Genomic DNA, 23,274 nt, shown 5'->3' with positions numbered 1-23,274 from the left:
AGGGACAGTACTGCATATAGATTCTCTTTTTCAGCAAGGAACTTCAACTCCAAAGAGAACACACACAAGACAAATTTTCATTAGGAATAAAAACACAATTTCCTCACTGGTAAATTGAGGAAGGCAAACAAGATGACTCTGGAGGGCCTTTTCAGCTCTAATATTCCACAACCTATGGATCCTTTCATTCCTTGGCTCCTCATATAAAAATCTATTAAAACAAATGAAAGAAAAAATGGTTCTTTTGTTCATACTGCTAACTTCTGCATTAGCTCAAGATTAAACGAAAATCAAATAGAGGCTTTCAGGGCAATAAATGAGTTCATTCATAAGGATGGGAAAAATCCCATCCACCTGATTACTTATTAGTGAAATTCAAACACAAATATTATCTACAGAAGATAACACTCCAACCAGTGAAGACAGTAAACAAAAATATATAGTATTACAACACACAGAAAAATCAATTAATGTAAATCTGACACAAAAGTGATTGGGTGGGCAAGTTCTGGACTCTAAAAATATATTTTGCTTTCCTTGCCTAAGCAGCCATGGCGCATGGTCCCGAGAAGCATCGGAAGTGGGCAGCAGCTCCAAAGCATTAGATGCTGGATAAACTGACCGATGAGTTTGCTCCTCGTCCATCCACTAGTCCCCACAAGCTGAGAGAGTTACTCCCATCATCTTCCTAAGGAACAGACTTAAGTATGCCCTGACAGGAGATGAAGTAAAGAAGATTACATGCAGAGGTTCATTAAGATAGATGGCAAGGTCTGAACTGATATAACCTACCCTGCTGGATTCATGGATGTCATCAGCATTGACAAGACGGGAGAGAATTTCCGTCTGATCTATGACACCAAGGGTCGCTTTGCTGTACATCCTATTACACCTGAGGAGGCCAAATACAAAGTGAGAAAAATCTTTGTGGGCACAAAAGGAATCCCTCATCTGGTGACTCATGATGCTCGGCACCATCTGCTACCCTGATTCCCTCATCAAGGTGAAGGATACCATTCAGATTGATTTGGAGACTGGCAAGATTACCGATTTCATCAAGTCTGACACTGGTAACCTGTGTATGGTGACTGTAGGTGCTAACCTGGGAAGAACTGGTGTGATGACCAACAGAGAAAGGCACCCTGGATCTTTTGATGTGGTTCACATGAAAGATGCCAATGGCTTTGCCACTAAACTTTCCAACATTTTTGTTATTGGCAAGGGCAACAAACCACGGATTTCTCTTCCCTGAGGAAAGGATATCCGCCTAACCATTGCCGAAAAGAGAGACAAAAGACTGGCGACCAAACAGAGCAGTGGGTGAAATGGTCCCTGGGTGACATGTTAGATCTTTGTACGTAATTAAAAATAATGTGGAATGATAAACAGAATTTTATTGACATTATAAATCTCAAATCGGCTAGCCTGAAATTCTTTCAAGCTTGAAAATTCCTTAGATCCCGTAATAACAGTATCAGTTTTAAAAATAGTTAAGAAACAGTGGTACATAAAAATCTTATAGTGATACAGTTACTGCCTCCTCAATCTCTTCTAAGATATCTAATAAGAATCTCGAATCTCACATTTCCAAAACACCGCTCTTGATTTCCCTACTTTAAACCCGCTTCTCCCTCTTGCTTTACCATTTCAGTTCAGCTCAGAGAATCAGCCTTGATTCCTCTATTTTCCTCACTCTACGGCTAATCCATCAGGAGGTCTTGTTGATTCGGCCCACAAAATATACCCAGAATCTAGCCATTTCCCTCCATTTCTGCTGCTCCCACCATGCTGTTTCAAGTGACATCATCTCTCATCTATATTCTAACACCTGGGTCCCTCTTCTATTCTGTCTTCAAATAATCCATTCCACAACCACAGTGATATTTTTAAAAACACAAATGTCTCCATGTTTAAACACCCCAAAAGCTGCCCACTTGCCAGGCAATTTTATTCAAATACAATTTAAATTCCTTCAATAAACCTGTATAACCTGTTCTCTGACTGGTCCACTGACCTCATCTCATTTCACTCGTCCCTCTAGTTCCTCATGCTCTAACTATACTGGCTCCTTTAAAAAAAAAAAAAGAAAAGAAAAAACAAAACAATAAAAAGAAGGCCGGGCACAGTGGCTCATGCCTGTAATCCCAGCACTTTGTGGGGCCAAGGTGGGCGGATCACTTGAGATCAGGAGTTCAAGAGCAGCCTGGCCAACATGGTGAAACCCCATCTCTACTTAAAATACAAAAATCAGTCGGACGTGGTTGCGCAGGTCTGTAGTCCCAGCTACTCGGAAGGCTGAGACACGGGAATCACGTGAACGTGGGAGGCGGAGGTTGCAGTGAGCCGAGATGGCATCACTGCACTCCAGCCTGGGCGATAGAGTGAGACTCCATCTCAAAATAATAATAAATTAAAATAAAATAAAGGAGAAGATGAAAGAAGAGAAAGATGATACAAGCAGGCGCAGGTGATGGTAGGAGGCAGGGGGTAAGGCAAGGAAGATAAGCATATTCCCACCTTCGGACCTCGGCACTAGCTTGTTTCCTCTACCTCGAAACACTCTTCCCCAAGCTGCTGTTCTAAGTAGAGGCTTTCAAAATGTTAACCACAACCCATAGTAAGAAATGTATTTCATATATTATTCCTATTTATATACATAACTAAAACTAAAATAACTAAAATAACAATTTAAATGTGTATTACTATATACACACTTCAATGCTTTTATTCTATTTTGATCTTTAAAAAAAATTTTTAACACTTTATAATACAATTAATTTCAAAACCCACTAACAGGTACAACCCACAGTTTGAGAAACACTGTATTAGTAACAAAACATTAAACACATGCTGTATAATTTGGAAATTCCAAAGCACATAGCAAAGCGTCTGTCACTGTGACTTTCTGATACTTCTGCTCTATGGGTATGGCTGCCTAAAGGTTGCTCTTTTCTCTAGGAAATGAAAGAGTAAAATCTGCTTCAGCTTTCAGAAGTTCTACTGACTCCCAAGGTGTACACTGGAGGTAAACAATTTCTGGAAAAGTAGCTCCAACACGCAATTCGAATTTCTCCAAAAATAACGGATAACGTCATAACTAAAGAGTATGGTTAAATTCGAAAGATTATATGGTACCCATAGAACACGCCCTCTCCCTTCAACAAGATAAAGCAGGGTAAGTATGCTTTTAAGAGTCAGCAGAGGCCGGGCGCAGTGGTTCACGCCTGTAATCCCAGCACTTTGGGAGGTCGAGGCAGGTGGATAAGGAGGTTGAGATCGAGACCATTCTGGCCAACATGGTGAAACCCCGTCTCTACTAAAAATACAAAAAATTAGCCGGGCATGGTGGTGGGTGCCTGTAATCCCAGCTACTCGGGAGGCTGAGGCAGGAGAATCGCTTCAACCTGGGAGGTAGAGATTGCAGTGAGCCGAGATCGCGCCACTGCACTCCAGCCTGGTGACAGAGTGAGACTCTGTCTCCAGGGGGAAAAAAAAAAAAAAAGAGTCAGCAGAAAGACATTAACTATAAAATCAAAATCAAATAATATCTAAGCTAATTTAAGAACAAGAGGCCAGGCAGGATGGCTCACGCCTGTAATCCCAGCATTTTGGGAGGCCGAGGTGGGAGGATACCTGAGGTAAGGAGTTCGAGACCAGCCTGGCCAAGATGGCGAAACCCCATCTCTACTAAAGCTACAAAAATTAGCCTGACATGGTGGCATGTACCCAGTTACTCAGGAGGCTGAGGCAGGAGAATCACATGAACCCGGGAGGCGGAGGTTGTAGTAAGCCAAGATCGCGCCACTGCACTCCAGCCTGGGTGACAGAGCGAGACTCTGTCTCAATAGTAATAATAATTTAAAAAAAAATAATAATAATAATAATAATAATAAGACTTCAAGTTATCCAGAAGAAAAAAACACAAATGTGCAAGTTTCCTTCTTACCACGCCATTCTCCCTTCAGCAATGGACCCACATTTTTTTTTTCCCCATATCCTCCCTCTGCCACATCCTCCAGATTTTTTCCTTTGTTTACCATTCTTCCAATTTGACTTACTTTTTTATGATGGGAAGTTAGAACGGATGCCTCTAAAATGGGCTCCAAATCTCCTTGGTGGCTGTCATTATCACCTCTCCTTGTACCATCCAGGTGGTGCCCTTTTCTGAGCCTTACATCTGGCTCTGGAGTCCTGCTGCACCCCAATCGGTTTTCTGTTGGCTCGTTCATGGGATACCCAAGCCTTTCTTACAAACAGGTCTGTCTTCCTGTCCCTTCTTCTTGGGAGAATGGACCTTCAGGATAGTAAGTTGATCCTAAGAAGATGAAAGTTTTTAAAAAATGCGTTAAAGGAGTGCTGGGGGAAAAATACCAGTTATTATATATCCAAACGATAGAATATTCAGCAATCAATAACAATAAAAAAATAATGTATTCTAAAGCTATATTTGTTGACGGGAAGATAACCAAAAATGTTTTTTTAAATGAAAAACACAGAATACAAGGCAACATGAATAATATGTTCCCACTCACATGTTATAAAAATATATAAGTATATGTAAGTGTATACATACTAGAATAATTAATGAAATTTTTTTTTTTTTTTTTTTTGAGACGGAGTCTGGCTCTGTCGCCCGGGCTGGAGTGCAGTGGCCGGATCTCAGCTCACTGCAAGCTCCGCCCCCCGGGTTTACGCCATTCTCCTGCCTCAGCCTCCCGAGTAGCTGGGACTACAGGCGCCCGCCGCCTCGCCCGGCTAGTTTTTTTTTTGTATTTTTTAGTAGAGACGGGGTTTCACCGTGTTCGCCAGGATGGTCTCGATCTCCTGACCTAGTGATCCGCCCGTCTCGGCCTCCCAAAGTGCTGGGATTACAGGCTTGAGCCACCGCGCCCGGCCAATGAAAAATATTTAAAACCATACTCTTGGTACAGAAGAACACAGGGAAGAACCTCAGGTCTGAAGTGAGAAGAATAGTTACTTTGCTCTGTCTGCATGTTTTTTTTTTTTTTACCATGTATCATATTACTTGTTTAAAAAATAGTATACAATTAGAAATTAGAATTCTAAATACTCATTGTATATATTAGAAAGAATATATGTAGGTTTATATATTATAACTGGGCTTTACATAACCAATCTCATTTAAACATCACAATGACCCTACAGGGTATTTTTATTTCTAGTTCACAGGTAAAGGAAAACAAAACTCACCACACTTTATAAAAAATAAATAGGACAAGTCTTCAAATTTATAAGCACATATTATCGATAATATTTTGTATTCAAAAGGTTTAATGTCTTACATTTCAACTTTTTTGAGTCATTCTGAACTCTAACTAGACTACCCTAGAAGGAAGAAACTCAGGACCAAAACATACATGTTTTACATCCATCTGGGTTACCAGAAAGTGCTATGCATACAAATGTTTAATGAATATGTGATAATATTTCAATGCTCTTAAGTGCTAAGAATATTTTCAGAAATCATTAATTTCTCTCTAAACTGGACTGCAGCAAGTAAGTCTTAGGAGTTCAAGCTTTTCAAGTCCTTGGCACTCTACCTCTTAACTCACGGACGTAAGCTTATTTTAGACAATTAGTTGAATATCCAATTAAGGATTATTACAGTCAATCCAACCAGAAACACCAAAACAGGAAGAGACCAGGGTATATGCTAGCTAATAAATTCCATATGGTTCAAAGTTCTTAGTGGGGAAAGGAGAAGTAGGGCAAAGTAGGAGAACCTAGACACCATAAAAAAGAAGGTAATAGGTGGATTAGTGTTCATATATATGGATACACAGACTAAGAATTAGTCAAAGACATAGAATTAGAGTAAAAATTAGTCAACTGTTGGTTTCACAAATCATGTGAGTTTGCTACAGGATTTCTCGAAGGGCTTTCAAAGTATGTAGGGCAAGAAGAAACAAAAATCTAAAGAATACCAAACCTGGGCATGTACCTGGCCAAGCACATTATACTACTGAGATTATAAATTATGTTATTAATGCCCATTTCTGAAAGAGGAAACAGAACTAATAATGCCTTCTATTTAATTATATTATTTAAAGCTCACAAAGCTATTCACACACACCATTTCATTTTGTTTCAGGGGAGAGGCAGCAAACATTTACTGAGAATCAACAGAGGCAGTAAACATTTACTGAGAATAAACAAAGGTAAATTCTCTACCAGATAATTTACATGTGGTATTTCATAGCATCTTTAAATATAGCCCTCTGAGGTATTATTATCCTCCATTTTGAGGATTAGAGATTGGATAACTTATTCAAGGTCATTAGGATTCAAAGAGAAGCAGCTGTGTTATACCCAGTTTCTGAACCTCACGAAGTTCATGTGCTTTCCACTGTGCAACAAAATTAAGACTGGGGTGAGTAAAAGATAAGAAAATGAACCCTAAAGGTAGTTGGTCTACATCACAAGAAAACTAGAGTCAGGATCTTGATGCTCAAGCTGTAGCAAGTAGAATAAAGCTTTGTAAAGTATTCTTGAAATATCACCACACTAGGTCAGGCACAGTGGCTCATGCCTGTACTCCTGGCACTTAGGGAGGCCAAGGTGAGAGGATCACTTGACTCCGGGAGGTGGAGGTTACAGTGAGCAAAAAAAAAAAAAAAAAAAGAGGCCAGGAGCGGTGGCTCACGCCTGTAATCCCAGCACTTTGGGAGGCCAAGACAGGTGGATCACAAGATCAGAAGATCTAGACCGTCCTGGCCAACATGGTGAAACCCTCTACTAAAAATACCAAAAATCAGTCTCTACTAAAAATATAAGAAATTAGCTGGGTGTGGTGGCACGTGCCTGTAATCCCAGCTACTCTGGAGGTTGAGGCAGAAGAACTACTCAAACCCGGGAGGCAGAGGTTGCAGTGAGCCAAGATCACGCCACTGCACTCCAGTCTGGCAACTCCGTCTTAAAAAGAAAAAAGAAAAAAGAAAAGAAAAATATCACCACACCAAACTTCTCATCAGCAGGAGCTATATATGGAGGAGTGTTGCTCATTTATGACTATAAATGCATGCTCGGGCAGGCACAGTGGCTCACACCCGTAATCCCAGCACTTTGGGTAGCTGTGGCAGGAGGATCACTTGAGCCCAGCAGTTCAAAACCAGCTTGGGCAACAAAGTGAGACCCACCTCCACCAAAAAAAAAATTTTTTTTAATTAGCCGGGTGTGGTGGCACGTAGGTAGTAGCTGTAGTCCTAGCTACGCAAGAGGCTGAAGTGGGAGGATCACTTGAGCCCAGGAGTTCAAGGCTGCACTGAGCTCTAATGGTATTACTACACTCCAGCCTGAGTAACAAAGCAAAGACCCTGTCTCGTAATAAAAAAGAAAAAGAAAAACTGAAATGCTCTATTAGTTAGAATTGTTTTGTAATCCTCATCTCAGAAAAAGAAATCAAATGACAAGAAATAAGATTTCCCCAATAATTTTTAAGGATCCTCCTTAAAATAAAAAGAAGAAAATCAACTCTCCAGTAAACTCCTGAGATCAACAGACATTCCTATCAATAATGTTTTCTAAATTCACAAGTATGATAAAATAAGAATGAAGAAAATAAAGTGCCGCAAAATCTACAAGGAAATCAAATATTCGCCACTCTACAGAAAGCAGGAAGGCCTATGATACTGACTTTCAACAATAGAACTGTTGAAGTAAAAGTATGTCAACCTTCGGGTTCCCATAAATTTAACAAAACAGAATACCCCAATACTAGAACACACTAGAGAACTGAAATTTACTATATGTTTTTACTTTATTTGCATTCTACCTACTGAAATAAAAAGAATTCCTACTAGCATGCAATGCCTTGAGGAGGAAAAAAAAAAAAAAAGCAAACAAGCCTAAGAGTCTAAAGTCAGAAGATGGTATTACCAGCATTATTTAACTCTATCTTGGAAGTCTTAGATAATTAAATGAGGGGAAAAAATGAGTATAAAAATTGGAAGAAAAAAAAAGGTAAACTGTAACTATTTGCAGATTACATGACTCTTTTATCTATAAAGCCCAGAAGAAATCAACTAAAGAAAAATTTATAAATAAGAAAAATCATCACTGTGATTGGGCATAAAATTGACATATGGATTTCAACAGCCTTGATCCTAAAACCCCACAATATTTGGTCATTATGAAAGAAGAATATATCACAATATAAAAAAGATAAAACACTTCAAAACAAATCTTAAAATGTTATTGAGGATCTACAAAAAAAAAATTCTAGAAATAATAAGTTCAGCAAGAATTCAACATCAACACTCAAATATCAATCACTTTTCTTTTTTTTCTGGAGACACAGGGTCTCACTCTGTTGCCCAGGCTGGAGTGCAATGGTGCAATCATATCTCACTGTAACTTTGAACTCCTGGGCTCAAGGAATCCTCCTGCCCTCCACCTCCCAAGTACCTAGGATTACAGGTGCATGCCACCATACCTGGCTTTTTTTTTTTTTTTTTTTTCAATTTTTTGTAGTGATGGAGTCTCGCTATGTTGCCCAGGCTGGTCTTGAACTCCTGAACTCAAGTGATCCTCTCACGTTGGCCTCCCAAAGTGCTGGGATTAAAGGTATGAGCCACTGTGCCCAGCCATCATTTACTTTTCTATATATTAACAATAAACATGTAGAAACTGAAATTTTAAACAATACCATTTACAACTGCTCCATAGAAAATTAAATACTTTAAGTATACACTTAGCAAAATATGTATAGGCTCTGTATGCTAAAAATTCCAAAATGCTGATGGAAGAAATCAGAAATCTAAACAAATACAAGAGACTGAGGCAAGAGGATCACTTCAAGACCAGAAGTTTGAGACCAGCCTGGGCAACAAGACCATGTCACTAAAAAAAAAAATTTTTAAGTTAGCTGAGTTAGGTGGTATGCACCTGTGTAGTCTAGGTACTCAAGAGAATGTGGTGAGAGAATTGCTTGAGTCCAGGAGTTCGAGGCTGCAGTGAACTAATAGCATGAGACCCCACTTCTCAAAAAACAACAACAAAAACCCTAAACAAATAGCGATATATTATACTATGTTCTCAGCAATATACTGACGCAGTAAAGATGTCAATTCTCTCCAAATTGTTCTATAGGTTAATACAATTCCTATCAAGATCCCACCAAGGATTTTTGTAGATAAAAACTCATAAAACTTACATGAAGGCAAAGCTCCAAAATAGCTAAAACAATCAAAAAAGAAGACCTCACTGAAGCCCAACTACATAGCTAGTCAAGACTGTGCTGGTATGGGCAAAAGAATACACAAATAGAGTCACAGAACAGAGAACCCAGAAATGACCCACACAAGTATGCCTGTTATTTTATTGTGGTGCTATGATATTTATTGATCTTTATCCATGGTTCCTGGCTTTAACTCCCATAGCCTTTATTCCAGTCTTTCATTATAACGTTGGAAGTGTTAGGCCTCAGAGGCAGGCCTCTGACTTTCTCCTGCCCTCCTTCCACGCTTAATGTTCCCCTGCCTTTTTGATTGCAGATCTTAAAACTCTCTCATGTAGGGTCCCATCCTATGCCCTTGGGGTAGGGATGCTGATGTCATGAAGCTTCCATAAAAATCCAAGAGGACAGGGTTCAGTGAACTTCAAGACAGCTGAACACACAGAGGTTCCTGGTGGGTGGAGCATCCAGGGAGGAAACGAAAGTTCCACGCCCCTTCCCCCATACGTAGCCCTGCACGTCCCTTCATCTGTGACCTTTGCAATATTCTTTTTTTTTTTTTTTTTTTTTGAGACGGAGTCTCGCTCTGTCCCCCAGACTGGAGTGCAGTGGAGCGATCTCGGCTCACTGCAAGCTCCACCTCCCGGGTTCACGCCATTCTCCTGCCTCAGCCTCCCAAGTAGCTGGGACTACAGGCGCCTGCCACCACGCCCAGCTAATTTTTGTATTTTTAGTAGAGACGGGGTTTCACTGTGTTGGCCAGGATGGTCTCGATCTCCTGACCTCGTGATCCGCCCGCCTCAGCCTCCCAAAGTGCTGGGATTACAGGCATGAGCCACCCCGCCCAGCCTACAATATTCTTTATAATAAACCGGTAAACGTAAATAAGTGTTTCCCTGAGTTCTGTGTGCCAGTCCAGCAAATTAATGAAGCCAAAGAGGGGATCATGGGCACCCCAACTTGAAGTTGGTTGGTTAGAAGTTCTGGATGCCCCGACTTATGACTGGTGGGTGTCTTGGGGCAGCAGTCTTGGGTACGGAGCCCTCAACCTGTGGGATCTGACATCAATGACACGGAGACAGTGTCGAACTGAATTAGAGGACACTCAAGCTGGTGTCTGCTGCTTGGTGTGTGGGGAAAACAACCCCAATGCATGTGATCACATAAGTCTTCTTCTGTGTTGATTATTGCTGTGGTATGACAGTAGAGAAAAAACACAGTTTGAGGAGAGTTTTTCCCTAAACACATTTACAAATATCCAAAGCAATTCAATAATAGAAGGATAGGCCGGGCGCGGTGGCTCAAGCCTGTAATCCCAGCACTTTGGGAGGCCGAGACGGGCGGATCACGAGGTCAGGAGATCGAGACCATCCTGGTTAACATGGTGAAACCCCGTCTCTACTAAAAAAAAAAAAAAATACAAAAAACTAGCCGGGCGAGGTGGCGGATGCCTGTAGTCCCAGCTACTCGGGAGGCTGAGGCAGGAGAATGGCGTGAACCCGGGAGGCGGAGCTTGCAGTGAGCTGAGATCCGGCCACTGCACTCCAGCCTGGGTGACAGCGCGAGACTCCGTCTCAAAAAAAAAAAAAAATAATAATAATAATAGAAGGATAACCTTTTCAATAAATGGTGCTGAAATAATTAAACACCCATAGGCAAAAAACTTCAATCTACAAATTTAGGTCACACTTCATACAAAAATTAACTCAAAATGGATTATAGACTTAAATGTAAAACTCAGGCCGGGCGCAGTGGCTCACACCTGTAATCCCGGCACTTTGGGAGGCCGAGGCAGGCGGATCACGAGGTCAGGAGATCGAGACCATCCTGGCTAACACGGTGAAACCCCGTCTCTACTAAAAATACAAAAAATTAGCCGGGCGCGGTGGCGGGTGCCTGTAATCCCAGCTACTTGGGAGGCTGAGGCAGGAGAATGGCGTGAACCCGGGAGGCGGAGCTTGCAGTGAGCGGAGATGGCGCCACTGCACTCCAGCCTGGGTGACAGAGTGAGACTCCATTTCAAAAAAAAAAAAAAGTAAAATGCAAAACCATACTTTTATTTTTTAATGTTTTAACTTTTATTAAAAACGCAGGGGAAAATCTAGAGCTAGGTAGAGTTCTGAGACTTAAAATCAAAAGCACAATCTCTAGCAGGAAAAACTGATAAACTGGGTTTCATCAAAACAAACTTTTCTGTGAAAGATCCTGTTAAAGGCCAGGCGCGGTGGCTCACACCTGTAATCCCAACACTTTGGGAGGCCGAGGTGGGTGGATCATGAGGTCAAGAGATCGAGACCATCCTGGCCAACACAGTGAAACCCCGTCTCTCCTAAAAATACAAAAATTAGCTGGGTGCAGTGGCACATGCCTGTAATCCTGGTACTGGGGAGGCTGAGGCAGGAAAATCGCTTGAACCCGAGAGGCAGAGATTGCAGTGAGCTAAGATCACACCACTGCACTCAACCTGGCGACAGAGCGAGACTCCATCTCAAAAAAAAAAAAAAATAATAATCCTGGTAAACTATATAAAGAACTCTCCAAACTAAACAGCACACACACAAAAAAATCCAACCATAAAATGGAAAATAACATGAGCAAACATTTCACCAAAGAGGATAGATATACCAATGGCAAATCATCATATGGAAAGATGTTCAACATAGGTTGGGCATGGTGGCTCACATGTATAATCCGAGCACTGTGGGAGGACAGCTTGAGGCCAGGAGTTCGAGACCAGCATGGGCAACACAGCAAGACCCCATCTCTTGAAAAAGAAAAACTAAAACAATTAGCCAGGTGGGGGACTGTGGCACACGCCTACAGTTCTAGTTCCTCAGGAGGCGGAGGTGGGAGGATTACTTGAGCCCAGGAGTTCTGAGGCTGCAGGGAGCTCTGATCATGCCACCGCACTCCAGCCTTGGCAACAGACAAAATGCAAATTAAAAACACAATGCAATGTTACTACAAACCTAATCAGAATGACTAAAATTTAAGAATGGTAACAACAAGGAGAGTGAATTCTGGCATGAATGACAGTGTAAAGGGTTCCACTGGCTTGTTCCCAAGAGAAACTTGTAAAAACTATTTTTAAAAACCATCAAAAACCTCCGGAAATGGTCCAAAAGGCAAATAGCAAATGAAGAAACATCTATTCAGGAACATATAGAAAATTCAGTAAGAAAGGGAACAGCCTGTGGTATCTGAACCTCTTTTTTCCTTCCCACTCTCCCCCAGCTCAGAACAGAAGACTCCACTCTACTGAGGCAAGAACACAGGACTCCCTCTGCCCCCAACACCCAGACAACGGGATACGAGACATCAGCACCTCCCATCCTTCCCCAGCTACCTACTGCTGAAGGCTAAGTCCCCATGAACACAGTTTAGAAGTGGAGGTACCCTTCTGCCAAACCCCCACTTGTGGAATGAAGGCTCTACCTAGGGCCGGGCACACTGAAAATAATGAAACCCCAATCCTTCTGGACCCTGCTGTTGAAGTGGTGGTTCCACAACAGGAGGACCCCAGGCTACTGCCTACCTCCCACTGAGCACTCATCTTCTAGAGTGGCATGTCACTCAGAGAGAAACTTGTCATTGTTCCCACTCCCACACCTCTGAAGTCCAAGCTCAGACTGTTTGCCTGGGGTGAGAAGTAGATTAAAAAGCAAAACAAAAACAAAAAAACAGCACCTAATCTTTTCCCAAAGACTCTGACTTCATTTGCAACACAGCATGAGGTCAAGGCCTAAAGGTGCTCTAAAGAACAGCAGAGGTTGAAAGGCAATTGGGAAGATAATCAAGATACATGCAATTACACAATCAAGATACAGGCTAAACTGTAGGTTAGTTTGCAGAAGTGAACCAGGGAATATGGTATCTGGTACAATCAGACCAAAAATCAAACACTGACCTCAGAAACTATTCCTTCAAATGAGTCAGAATTTGGATTATTCTATAGACCATTTTACCCCAGGGCATTGGTTGAAATCAGTCAACTGACTGATTGGAGCAATCAGCCAGCAATTAGTGGAGTTTAACAACTGGGTGTGTTCCAGGAAAGAAAAGAAGAGAGCCCTACCAAAAGCACTATCAACCCATCCTAACTGAGGGCATATCCGTAATTACGCCTTCCAGAGGACAGTGGCAGAGGCTGAACACTAAGGAGGGAAACCAACTGCACTAAATGAATCCAGTCAGTCCCTAAACAAATATGGAGCAAATAACAGTAACAAGCCCTGGAGGAAAAGGAACCAGAGCCCAGAACTGTTACAATGTATTATCTAACATGTTCAGTTTCCAACAAAAAATTATGAAGCATGTAAATAGAAAAGTATAGTCCAGGCCAGGCGCGGTGGCTCAAGCCTGTAATCCCAGCACTTTGGGAGGCCGAGACGGGCGGATCATGAGGTCAGGAGATCGAGACCATCCTGGCTAATACGGTGAAACCCCGTCTCTACTAAAAAATACAAAAAACTAGCCGGGCGAAGTGGCGGGTGCCTGTAGTCCCAGCTACTCGGGAGGCTGAGGCAGGAGAATGGCGTGAACCCGAGAGGAGGAGCTTGCAGTGAGCTGAGATCCGGCCACTGCACTCCAGCCTGGGTGACAGAGCGAGACTCCGTCTCAAAAAAAAAAAAAAAAAAAGAAAACTATAGTCCATACGCTAAGGGAGGGGAAAGCAGGCAATAAAAAATGATGAGAAACAAGATGTCAAATTTAACAGAAAAGACTTTAACCATTATAAATGTGTTCAGGGAACTAAAGGAAACCATGATTAAAGAACTGAAGGCGGTGGCTCACGCCTGTAATCCCAGCACTTTGGGAGGCCAAGGCGGGTGGATCACGAGTCAGGAGATCGAGACCATCCTGGCTAACAGGGTGACACACCGTCTCTACTAAAAATACAAAAACTAGGCAGGCATGGTGGTGGAAGCCTGTAGTCCCAGATACTCAGGAGGCTGAGGCAGGAGAATGGCGTGAACCCGGGAGGCAGAGCTTGCAGTGAGCGAGATCGTGCCACTGCACTCCAGCCTGGGCGATACAGCGAGACTCCGTCTCTAACTAAAAATAAATAAATAAAAAATAAAAGTGAAGGAAAGCATAATGACAACATCACCTCAGATAGAGATCAATGGAGAGACATAAATTACAAAAAAGAACCAAATGAAACTTATGAAGCTGAAAATTACAATAATGGAAATTTAAAAATAAAGGGGGGGCTCAACAGTAAACTGGAAAATCTTAGAGCCATTTGGGATACCACTAGGCACAGTTTAGTACTCATTATGGGAGTACCAAAAGGAGAGGAGAAAAAGCAGTAGAGGGGGAAAAAAAACATTCAAAGAAATAATGGCTGAAAACTTCACAAATGTATTGAAATGTATTGAAAGCAATATACCACACATCCAGGAAACTCAATATATTTTAACTAAGAGGAAGGCAAAGACATCCAGACAGATACCTCACAGTAAAAATGTTGAAAGTCAAAGTCAAGGAGAAAATCTTAAAAGCAGCAAGAACCAAATGACTTATTATTTTAAAATTGAACCCAGTAAGATTAGCAGCTAACTTCTAAGCAGAAACAATGGCAGACAGAAAACAATGAGATAACATAATCAAAGTGTTCAAATAAAAGGAAAAAAAAACGTGTCAACCAATCTTATATCTAGCAAAACTACATTTCAAAACTGAAGGCAAAACAGACCTTCTCAGATTTTAAAAAGCAATAAAACAACATTTTGTTCCTGGAAGATCCCCCTTAAAAGAAATGCAAAAGCCTGAAAGCAAGTGACCTCAAACAGTAATTCAAATCCACATACCACCCACCACTCCCCAACAAAAAAGAAAGAGTACCTGTAATTATACAAATGTTTACCTTTTGTGTTAACTGATTTTGAAAAACTGATTTTGAAAAACCCATTGTATGAAGTTTTGGTATGCTGTGTTTTTGTCTTGATATTATCTAATTCACCTTGTGATTTTTGACCCAATGGTTAAGTGTGTTAATTTCCACGTATTTGTGAATTTTCCAGGTCTCGTTCTCATATTTCCACTTTCATTCCATTGTGATTAGAAAAGACACTTTGTATAATTTCAATCTTTTTAAATTTATTAAGACTAATTTTATGGCATAGTATATGGTCTATCCTGAAGAATGTTCTATGTGCACTTGAGAAAAATAGCTACGGAGTGGAGTGTGGTATACATGTCTGTTAGGCCCAAACGTTTCTAGCAGTGTTAAAGTCTTCTATTTCTTTGTTTTGTTTGTTTTTGTTTTTGTTTGGTGGGGGGTGGAGTTAGTGGGGGAGACAAGGTCTTACTCTGTTGCCCAGACTGAAGTGCAAGGACACGAACACAGTTCATTGCAACCTCAAACTCCTGGGTTCAAGCAATCCTTCCGTCTCAGCCTTCCAAGTAGCTGGGACAACAGGAGTGCAACAACATGCCCAGCTAATTTTTTAATTTTTAGTAGAGACAAGGTCTCACTATTTGTCCAGGCTGGTCTCAAACTCCTGGGGTCCAACAATCCTCCCACCTCAGTCTTGTCAAATGTTAGGATTATAGGTGTGAGCCACCACACTCGGCCTAAGTCCTCTACTTCTAATTAGACTAGATCTTCTGTCTAGTTGTTCTATTCATGATTGAAAGTGGCATATGAAAGTCTCCAATTATTATTTTAGATCTGTCTGTTGCTCCTTTCAATGAATGAGGTCAGTATTTGCTTCAGGTTATGTGGAGCTCTGATGTTCAGTGTATACATGTTTATAACTGTTTGTGTCTTCTTGGTGTATCGACTCTTCTATTTAATGCTCTTCCTTGTCTCTTGTAAGAGGGTTTTCTTTGGTTTTTGTTTTTTGTTTTTGAGGCAGTCTTGCTCTGTCACCCAGGCTGGAGTACAATGGTTCGATCTCAGCTCACTGCAACCTCCATCTCCCGGGTTCAAGCGATTCTCCTGCCTCAGCCTCCCGAGTAGCTGGGATTACAGGTACACACCACCATGCCTGGCTAATTTTTGCATTTTTAGTAAAGATGAAGTTTTACCTCAAGTGATCCACACGCTTCAGCCTCCCAAAGTGCTGGGATTACAGGCATGAGCCACCACACCCAGCCTCTTATAAGAGTTTGTAAGAGTGTTTAACTAAAAATCTATTTTGTCTGATATTAGCAAACTGTCCTAGCACTCTTTCAGTTACTATTTGCATGTGATAACTTTCAATCCTTTCACTTTCAACCTATACATGTCCTTAGACCTAAAGTAGATCACGTTTTTTGGATCATGTCTTTTTTTTTTTTTTAATCCATCAGGAAGACGAGGAAGGAAACTGGGTAAGTGAAAACAAGCAGAGGAAGAATTATTTTTATTTTACATTCTTTAGTAACTTTTGAATTTTGGACTGCAGGTACAAGGGATCTTCAAAAAGTTCATGTAACATATGTTTTATGAAAAAACTATGCATGAATTTCAAAACAAATTGCACCAAAATAAGCTGGTACTAACTTGTTATAACACATCTGAACGAGATGTAGTTTGAGGCACTAAGAAAGATAAGACATTGGTTTGAAAAGCACACTAACATAGCAACATGAATTCCGCTAAAACTGAAGCAAGAACAAACATCAAATGTATGGTGAAGTTTGACTGGAAGAATGGTAAAATCACTGGTGCTTTACGAAAAGTTTATAGAAACAATGCCCCTAAGAAATCAGCAGTTTATAAATAGACAATTCACTGTAAGAAGGGACAAGATGATATTGAAGATGAAGCCTGCAGCAGCAGACTATCAACATAAATTTTTTAGGAAAAAATTCATCCCGTTTGTAACCTAAATGTAGAGATCGCATGATTAACAGCACAAAAAACAGCCAATACCATAGACATATAAATTCATTCAGCTTACACAAATCTAACAAAAAAATTTAAGTTGAACAAACTTTCTACTTGATGGGTACTAAAACCATTGTGCTCAGATCGGCCACAGACAAAAGCAGTGCTTTCAATGCACATTTTAAATAAGTGGCATCAACAGCATGTGGAATTTCTTTTAAAACGTTTAACACAGGAGACATGACTTTACCAGTGTGATCCTGAAGACAAAAAAACAAAGCAATGGGTACCAAGAGATGAAAGTGATCCAGTCAGAGCAAAAGCAAACCCGTCAAGAGCAAAGGTCATGACAGAAGTTTTTTGGAATGCTCAAGGAATCTTGTTGACTTTCACCACAACAAGGTTCCTGCTCATTCCTCTCAAATGGGCAATTTTGCTAGGGTTTCAATGGAAAATCACTAGGCATCCACCAAACAGTGCTGACTGGCTCCTTCCGACTTCCTTTTCCTAATCTTAAAAAAAATTTAAAGGGCACCCATTTTTCTTTAGTTAATAATGTAAAAAAAAGACTGCACATATTGATATGGTTAAATTCCCAGGACCCTTACTTCTTTAGGAGTGGACTAAATGGCTAACATTACTGCCTACAAAAGTTTCTTGAACTTGATAGAGCTTATATTGAGAATAAAGTTTATATTTTGTATTTTTATCTTTTAATTCCATTTTTCCACAAACTTTCTGAGGTCTCCTCATATCTATCCAAAGATAAATATAAAAGGATTTTTTAATTCTAAGGTTAGCAAACAATGAAAATAGTTCTGAACATTAAAATAGTGCTTTTATTACCAGAAAGTATAAGGCAACCATTTAAGAATTTTCAAGTAGGTCAGGTACGGTGGCTCACACCTGTAATCCCAGCACTTTGGGAGGCCAAGGCAGGTGGATCACTTGAGGTTAGGAGTTCAAGATCAGCCTGGTCAACATGGTGAAACCCCATCTCTACAAAAAAATACAAAAATTAGCCGGGCGTGGCGGTGCACGCCTATAGTCCCAACTACTCAAGGGGCTGAGGTAGGAGAATTACTTGAATCCGGGAGGCAAACGTTGCAGTGAGTCAAGGTCATGCCACTGCACTCACTCCAGCCGGGGTGACAGAGCCAAAGACTCTGTCTTGAGAAAAAAAAATAAAACAAAAAGGCCGGGCGTGGTGGCTCACACCTGCAATCCCAGCACTTTGGGAGGCCGAGGCAGGTGGATTACGAGGTCAGGAGATCAAGTCAGATCTTTAATATGCAGATAGAAATCAACAATAAATGATTAATTTTTCAACAGTTCAAGATAACTCATATTAATAACAGTACCTGGAAATTTGAGTTGTACAGGTTTTTTTAATTTAATATTTTTAGAAATAGGGTCTCGCTCTGGAGTGCAGCAGCACAATCACAGTTCACTGTAACCTTGAATTTCTGGGCCCAAGCAATCCTCCCACCTCAGCCTCCATTCAGAAAAGCTAAGACTACAGGTGTGTGCCACCACAACCAGCTAGTTTTTAATTTCTTGTAGCGCTGGAGTCTCACTCTGTTGCCCAGGCTGGTTTTGAACTACTGGCCTCAAGCGATCCTCCCATCTCAGCCTCCCAAAGTGCTTACAGGCATGAGCTAATGTGCCCAGTATTTTAGAGAATTTAAACTATTGCCTCCAAAGCTACTTGATGTAATTTAGACTCATAGAATTTCTTTTTTTTTTTTTTTTTTTTTTTTTAAAAAGAGTCTTGCTCTGTTGCCCAAGCTGGAGGGCAGTGGCACAATCTTGGCTCACTGTAACCTCTGTCTCCTGGGTTCAACGGATTCTCATGCCTCAGCCTCCTGGGTAGCTGGGATTACAAGTGCTCACCACCACGCCCGGATTTTTCTTTTTTTTCTTTTTTTGGTAGAGATGGGGTTTCACCATGCTGGCCAAGCTGGTCTCAAACCCCTGACCTCAAGAGATCCTCTGGCCTTGGCCTCTCAAAGTGCTGGGATTACGGGTGTGAGCAACCACACCCGGCCCTCAAGACTCACAAAATTTCTTATACAAGTTTCCCCAAGCGCTGTAGTTTGCAAATCTCTCTAGGAGGATTGCTATATTCTCCCTTAATAAGAGAGTAGTATAACTAAACCCAGCAATTCCCAAGTCTTCACAAACAAAACAACAAAATCGAAAAGTAAAAACATTTGATCCTGAAGTAAAGAAGTAAATCCTGAATCCTGAAGTAAAGAAGGCTGCTATCACACTTGCCTTGCTTTTCTATTCAGTCAGCCCTCTGTATCCATGGGTTCTGCACCTGTGGATTCAACCAACCACAGATGGAAACTATCCAGATTTTTAAAATTACGTCTATTCTGAACATGTAGACTCTTTTTCCTAAACAATACAGTATAATAACTATTTACAGAGCATTTACATTGTATTAGGTACTACAAGTAATCTAGACATGATTTACAATATACAGGAAGATATGCATAGGTTATATGCAAACACTATGCCATTCTCTATCAGGAACTTGAGCATCCACAGATTTTGGTATCCATGGGAGGTCCTGGAACTAATCCCCCATGGATACTAAGGGATGACTGTATTCTACTCAGAACTTAGAATTACTGTATATATCTGAATGCTCTCGCCCTTTCAAAATTAGCCATCTAGTGGTTACCTGCCTTATGGATGGGGAATAAAGCTCAGAGGTAGATTTCTAAACACAGAAAAAAGTGGCAGCCAGGCACAGTGGCTCACGCCTGTAATCCCAGCACTTTGGGAAGCCTAGGTGGGCGGATGGCTTGAGCCCAGGAGTTCAAGACCAGCCTGGGCAACATGGCAAGACCCCATCTCTACAAAAAATACAAAAATAAGGCCGGGCGCGGTGGCTCAAGCCTGTAATCCCAGCACTTTGGGAGGCCGAGATGGGCGGATCACGAGGTCAGGAGATCGAGACCATCCTGGCTAACACGGTGAAACCCCGTCTCTACTAAAAAAAATACAAAAAACTAGCCGGGCGACGTGGCGGGCGCCTGTAGTCCCAGCTACTCGGGAGGCTGAGGCAAGAGAATGGCGTAAACCCGGGAGGCGGAGCTTGCAGTGAGCTGAGATCGCGCCACTGCACTCCAGCCTGGGCAACAGAGCCAGACTCCGTCTCAAAAAAAAAAAAAAAAAAATACAAAAATAAGCCAGGCATGGTGGTGTGCAACCGCAGTCCCAACTACTCAGGACACTGAGGTGGGAGGATCGCTTAAGCTTGACAGTTCAAAGCTGCAGGGAGCTGTGACCGCACCACTGCACTTCAGCCAGGCGGAGAGCAAGATGCTGTCTTTAAAAAACAGAGAGAGAAAAAGCGACAAAAAACAGACCCTGGCTCTCACAATTCTCTGACTCCTCACTGGGAGTTCAACAATCGGAAGATTTTCTTTTTTTTTTTTTTTTAACTTTTCAGTCAAGTCCAGCCAAGAGGTAATAAAATTCTTTTTGAAAGAGATAGTTCAAATTTTCAAGAAGACACTCTTAACCTATTCCATTCATCTTTAGCTAACACTATTTTATGTAACATATCTACTTTCACAAAGTCTGGTCCATTTTTTAAAATGATTTACCTAGGAAAAAAGAACTCTAGCACTAAAGAAAATCACTTAATTGCATGCATAGTCAGTCATTCCATCAAACCTGACATTTGTTATTTTGTAATACTCTCCAGGGCTTTTTCATTCCAAACAGGTTATCTGTCCCAAAGGCATTTTCTATGGCAAACTATGAATTCCCCATTGGTTTTCTAGTAGTTTTAAGCCTGTAAGTTGAACATAATTAAACCATAACATTGTTTACCTGCCTTCTGTTTTCCTATTTAATGATTGAAGGCTTTTTTCCTGTCCAAATTATATTCTATAACTTGCTGCTGCAGCAATCATCTATCTGATTTACTAACATTATAGGTTCACTTGCTACAGTGGACAGTATTACACAACATTATTGTCAAAGATATTCTTCCCTCTTCCTAAGCCCCCATACTTAATCCATTAGTAAATAATACATGGATCTTATCTCCCAAAATCTCTCTCAAGTTATTTCCCTTTCTTTTCCTCTTCCCTGACACTATCTTAGCTAAACCACCAAGATCTCTGACCTACAATACTTTGATAATCCCAAACAGGGCTCCCTATCTTCTACTCTCACACCTGCAGCTTCTTCTCTTTATTTTGCGGCCAAAGTGCTCTTTCAAACAGAAAAATTATGTCACTCCCCTGCTAAAATCCCTCCAGATTTTATTCCTTGTGCAAAAGGAATCCAAATCTTTACCATAATTCCCACAAGGCCCTTAATGATTTTGCCCCACCAAGCTCTCCAACCTCAACTTATAAAGCTCTCGAATTGACTCACTATTCTTGTAATCCTTTTCCATACCAATCGATCAACATCAGGCCCTAGAAACATGCCTGGGAACTTAACTAGCCAGCTATCCCTTACCATTTCAGCTCCCAGGTAAAAGGTCACCTTTTCAGGAAGCCCTTAACTGACCACCCTTCACACTAGTCATTCTAACACTTTACACTGTTTAATTTCCTACATAGTCCTTATCACCCTCTCAAATTATTTATTTTCCTTTTAATTATCTGTCTTTCTCAACTAAACCACCAGCCTCTTAAGTGTCAAATCCTGTTTGTCTTGTTCATCATACGTATCTAAAACAGGATCTGTCACATAGTACACACACATCCATATGTAAAACAGCATCTGTCACACAGTACACACCCTCAAGATCTGCTTAATGCATAAACAAACAAAGTTTCTGTCAGAAATTCCTTGGTGCTGTGCACTGACTGTAGCCTCTCAAAATTCATGTTAAGTCCTAACCCCTACTACTTTACAACGTGACTGTATTTGGAAACAGAGCCTTTAGAGAGGTAATCAAGGTTAAATGAAGTTACGAGGGTGGGGGACCTAATCCACTATGACTGATGTCATTGTAAGAAGAGACACCAGAGAGGAATACATGCCCAGAGGAAAGGCCCTGTGAGGACAGAGAGAAGGCAACAATTGCAAGCCAAGGAGAGGGGTGATAGGAAAAACCAAACCTACACACATCTTGAAACTCTAGCCTCCAGAACTGTGAGAAAATACATTTCTGTCATTCAAGCCACCCAGTCTGTAGTACTTTATGGCAGGCCTAGCAAATCAACACTTGGCTTTCAATAGAATAGCACATCACTTTAGCATTTTTCTGCAGAAATAACTGAAAAGTTACATCTCAAAGTTTACCATTCAAGGTAGGCATCATCATAATCCTTTACACAGCCACTTAAAATGTAACTTTTTTTTTTTTTTGAGATGGGAGCCTCGCTCTTGTCGCCCAGGCTGGAGTACAACAATGCGATCTCAGTTCACTGCAACCTCTGCCTCCCAGGTTCAAGCATCTCCTGCCTCAGCCTCCTGAGTAGCTAGGATTACAGGTATGTGCCACCAAGTCCATGTTAGTTTTTTGTATTTTTAGTAGAGACGGGGTTTCACCATGTCGCCCAGGCTGGTCTCGAACTCCTGACCACAGGTGATCCACCCACCTCGGCCTCCCAGAGTGCTGGGATTACAGGCGTGAGCCACTGCACCCGGCTAATTTAAATTTTAAACATATTAATAAGGAATTTAAGGAAGCTGCTTGTGTGATTGAGGTAATAAAAAGTAAGTGTTCATAACACTCTAAAGAAGGTTCAACAAACTTTTTCTATAAAAGGCCAGATTATAAATATTTTAGGTTTCGTGAGCCACAAAAGGTCTCTCCTACAAACAACTCAACTCAGTGCAACACAAAAGTGGTCAGACAGTATGTAAATGAATGAATGTGGCTGTGTTCCAATAAAACTTACATTAACACTGAGATTCCATTTCATTTAATTTTCATTCACCTATCACAAAACATTATTTCGCTTAAACTATTTTTAAATGTAAACACCAATCTTTGCTCATGAGCCATACAAAAACAGGTAGATACCCAGGGGCTAGCTATAGTTTGCTAACCCTGCCCTAAGGCAATAATTTTACTTTGAGAGAGGGAAATCTCGAGGCTTCGCCACAGAGCTACAATTAACACAGCATCCCAATGGCTAGACTAGAAGCATATGCACCTACCTGTGTAACTACTACTATAATGACACCTTGATCCATTGTTTCTTATTTACTTGTGTCTCCCATTAGACTACACGCAAAGACATAAAGGCAAAGAGCAATACCTTAATCATTTTTT

At 41.0% G+C, this 23,274-nt stretch overlaps 1 protein-coding gene across 15 annotated transcripts in view; it reads right to left on the bottom strand.

The window, feature by feature from the left end:
* The window catches only part of ADIPOR2 (adiponectin receptor 2), a 102,637-nt gene that overhangs the window by 30,103 nt on the left and 49,260 nt on the right, over positions 1–23,274 (bottom strand). For 9 of the 15 annotated variants that reach the window (XM_074006066.1, XM_074006067.1, XM_074006064.1 and 6 more), the window contains one exon: positions 4,059–4,315. In XM_074006066.1, coding sequence (XP_073862167.1) covers positions 4,059–4,229 — 171 coding nt within the window. In that variant the 5' untranslated portion in view covers positions 4,230–4,315. Of the gene's footprint in view, positions 1–792; positions 893–4,058; positions 4,316–17,918; positions 18,012–23,274 lie in introns of all 15 variants that reach the window. The other 6 variants (XM_074006073.1, XM_074006070.1, XM_074006071.1 and 3 more) reach the window with 2 other exon arrangements.

Source organism: Macaca fascicularis, chromosome 11, assembly GCF_037993035.2.
Source record: "Macaca fascicularis isolate 582-1 chromosome 11, T2T-MFA8v1.1".
Lineage (NCBI taxonomy): Eukaryota > Metazoa > Chordata > Mammalia > Primates > Cercopithecidae > Macaca > Macaca fascicularis.
This window is presented reverse-complemented; position numbering and strand designations above follow the sequence as displayed.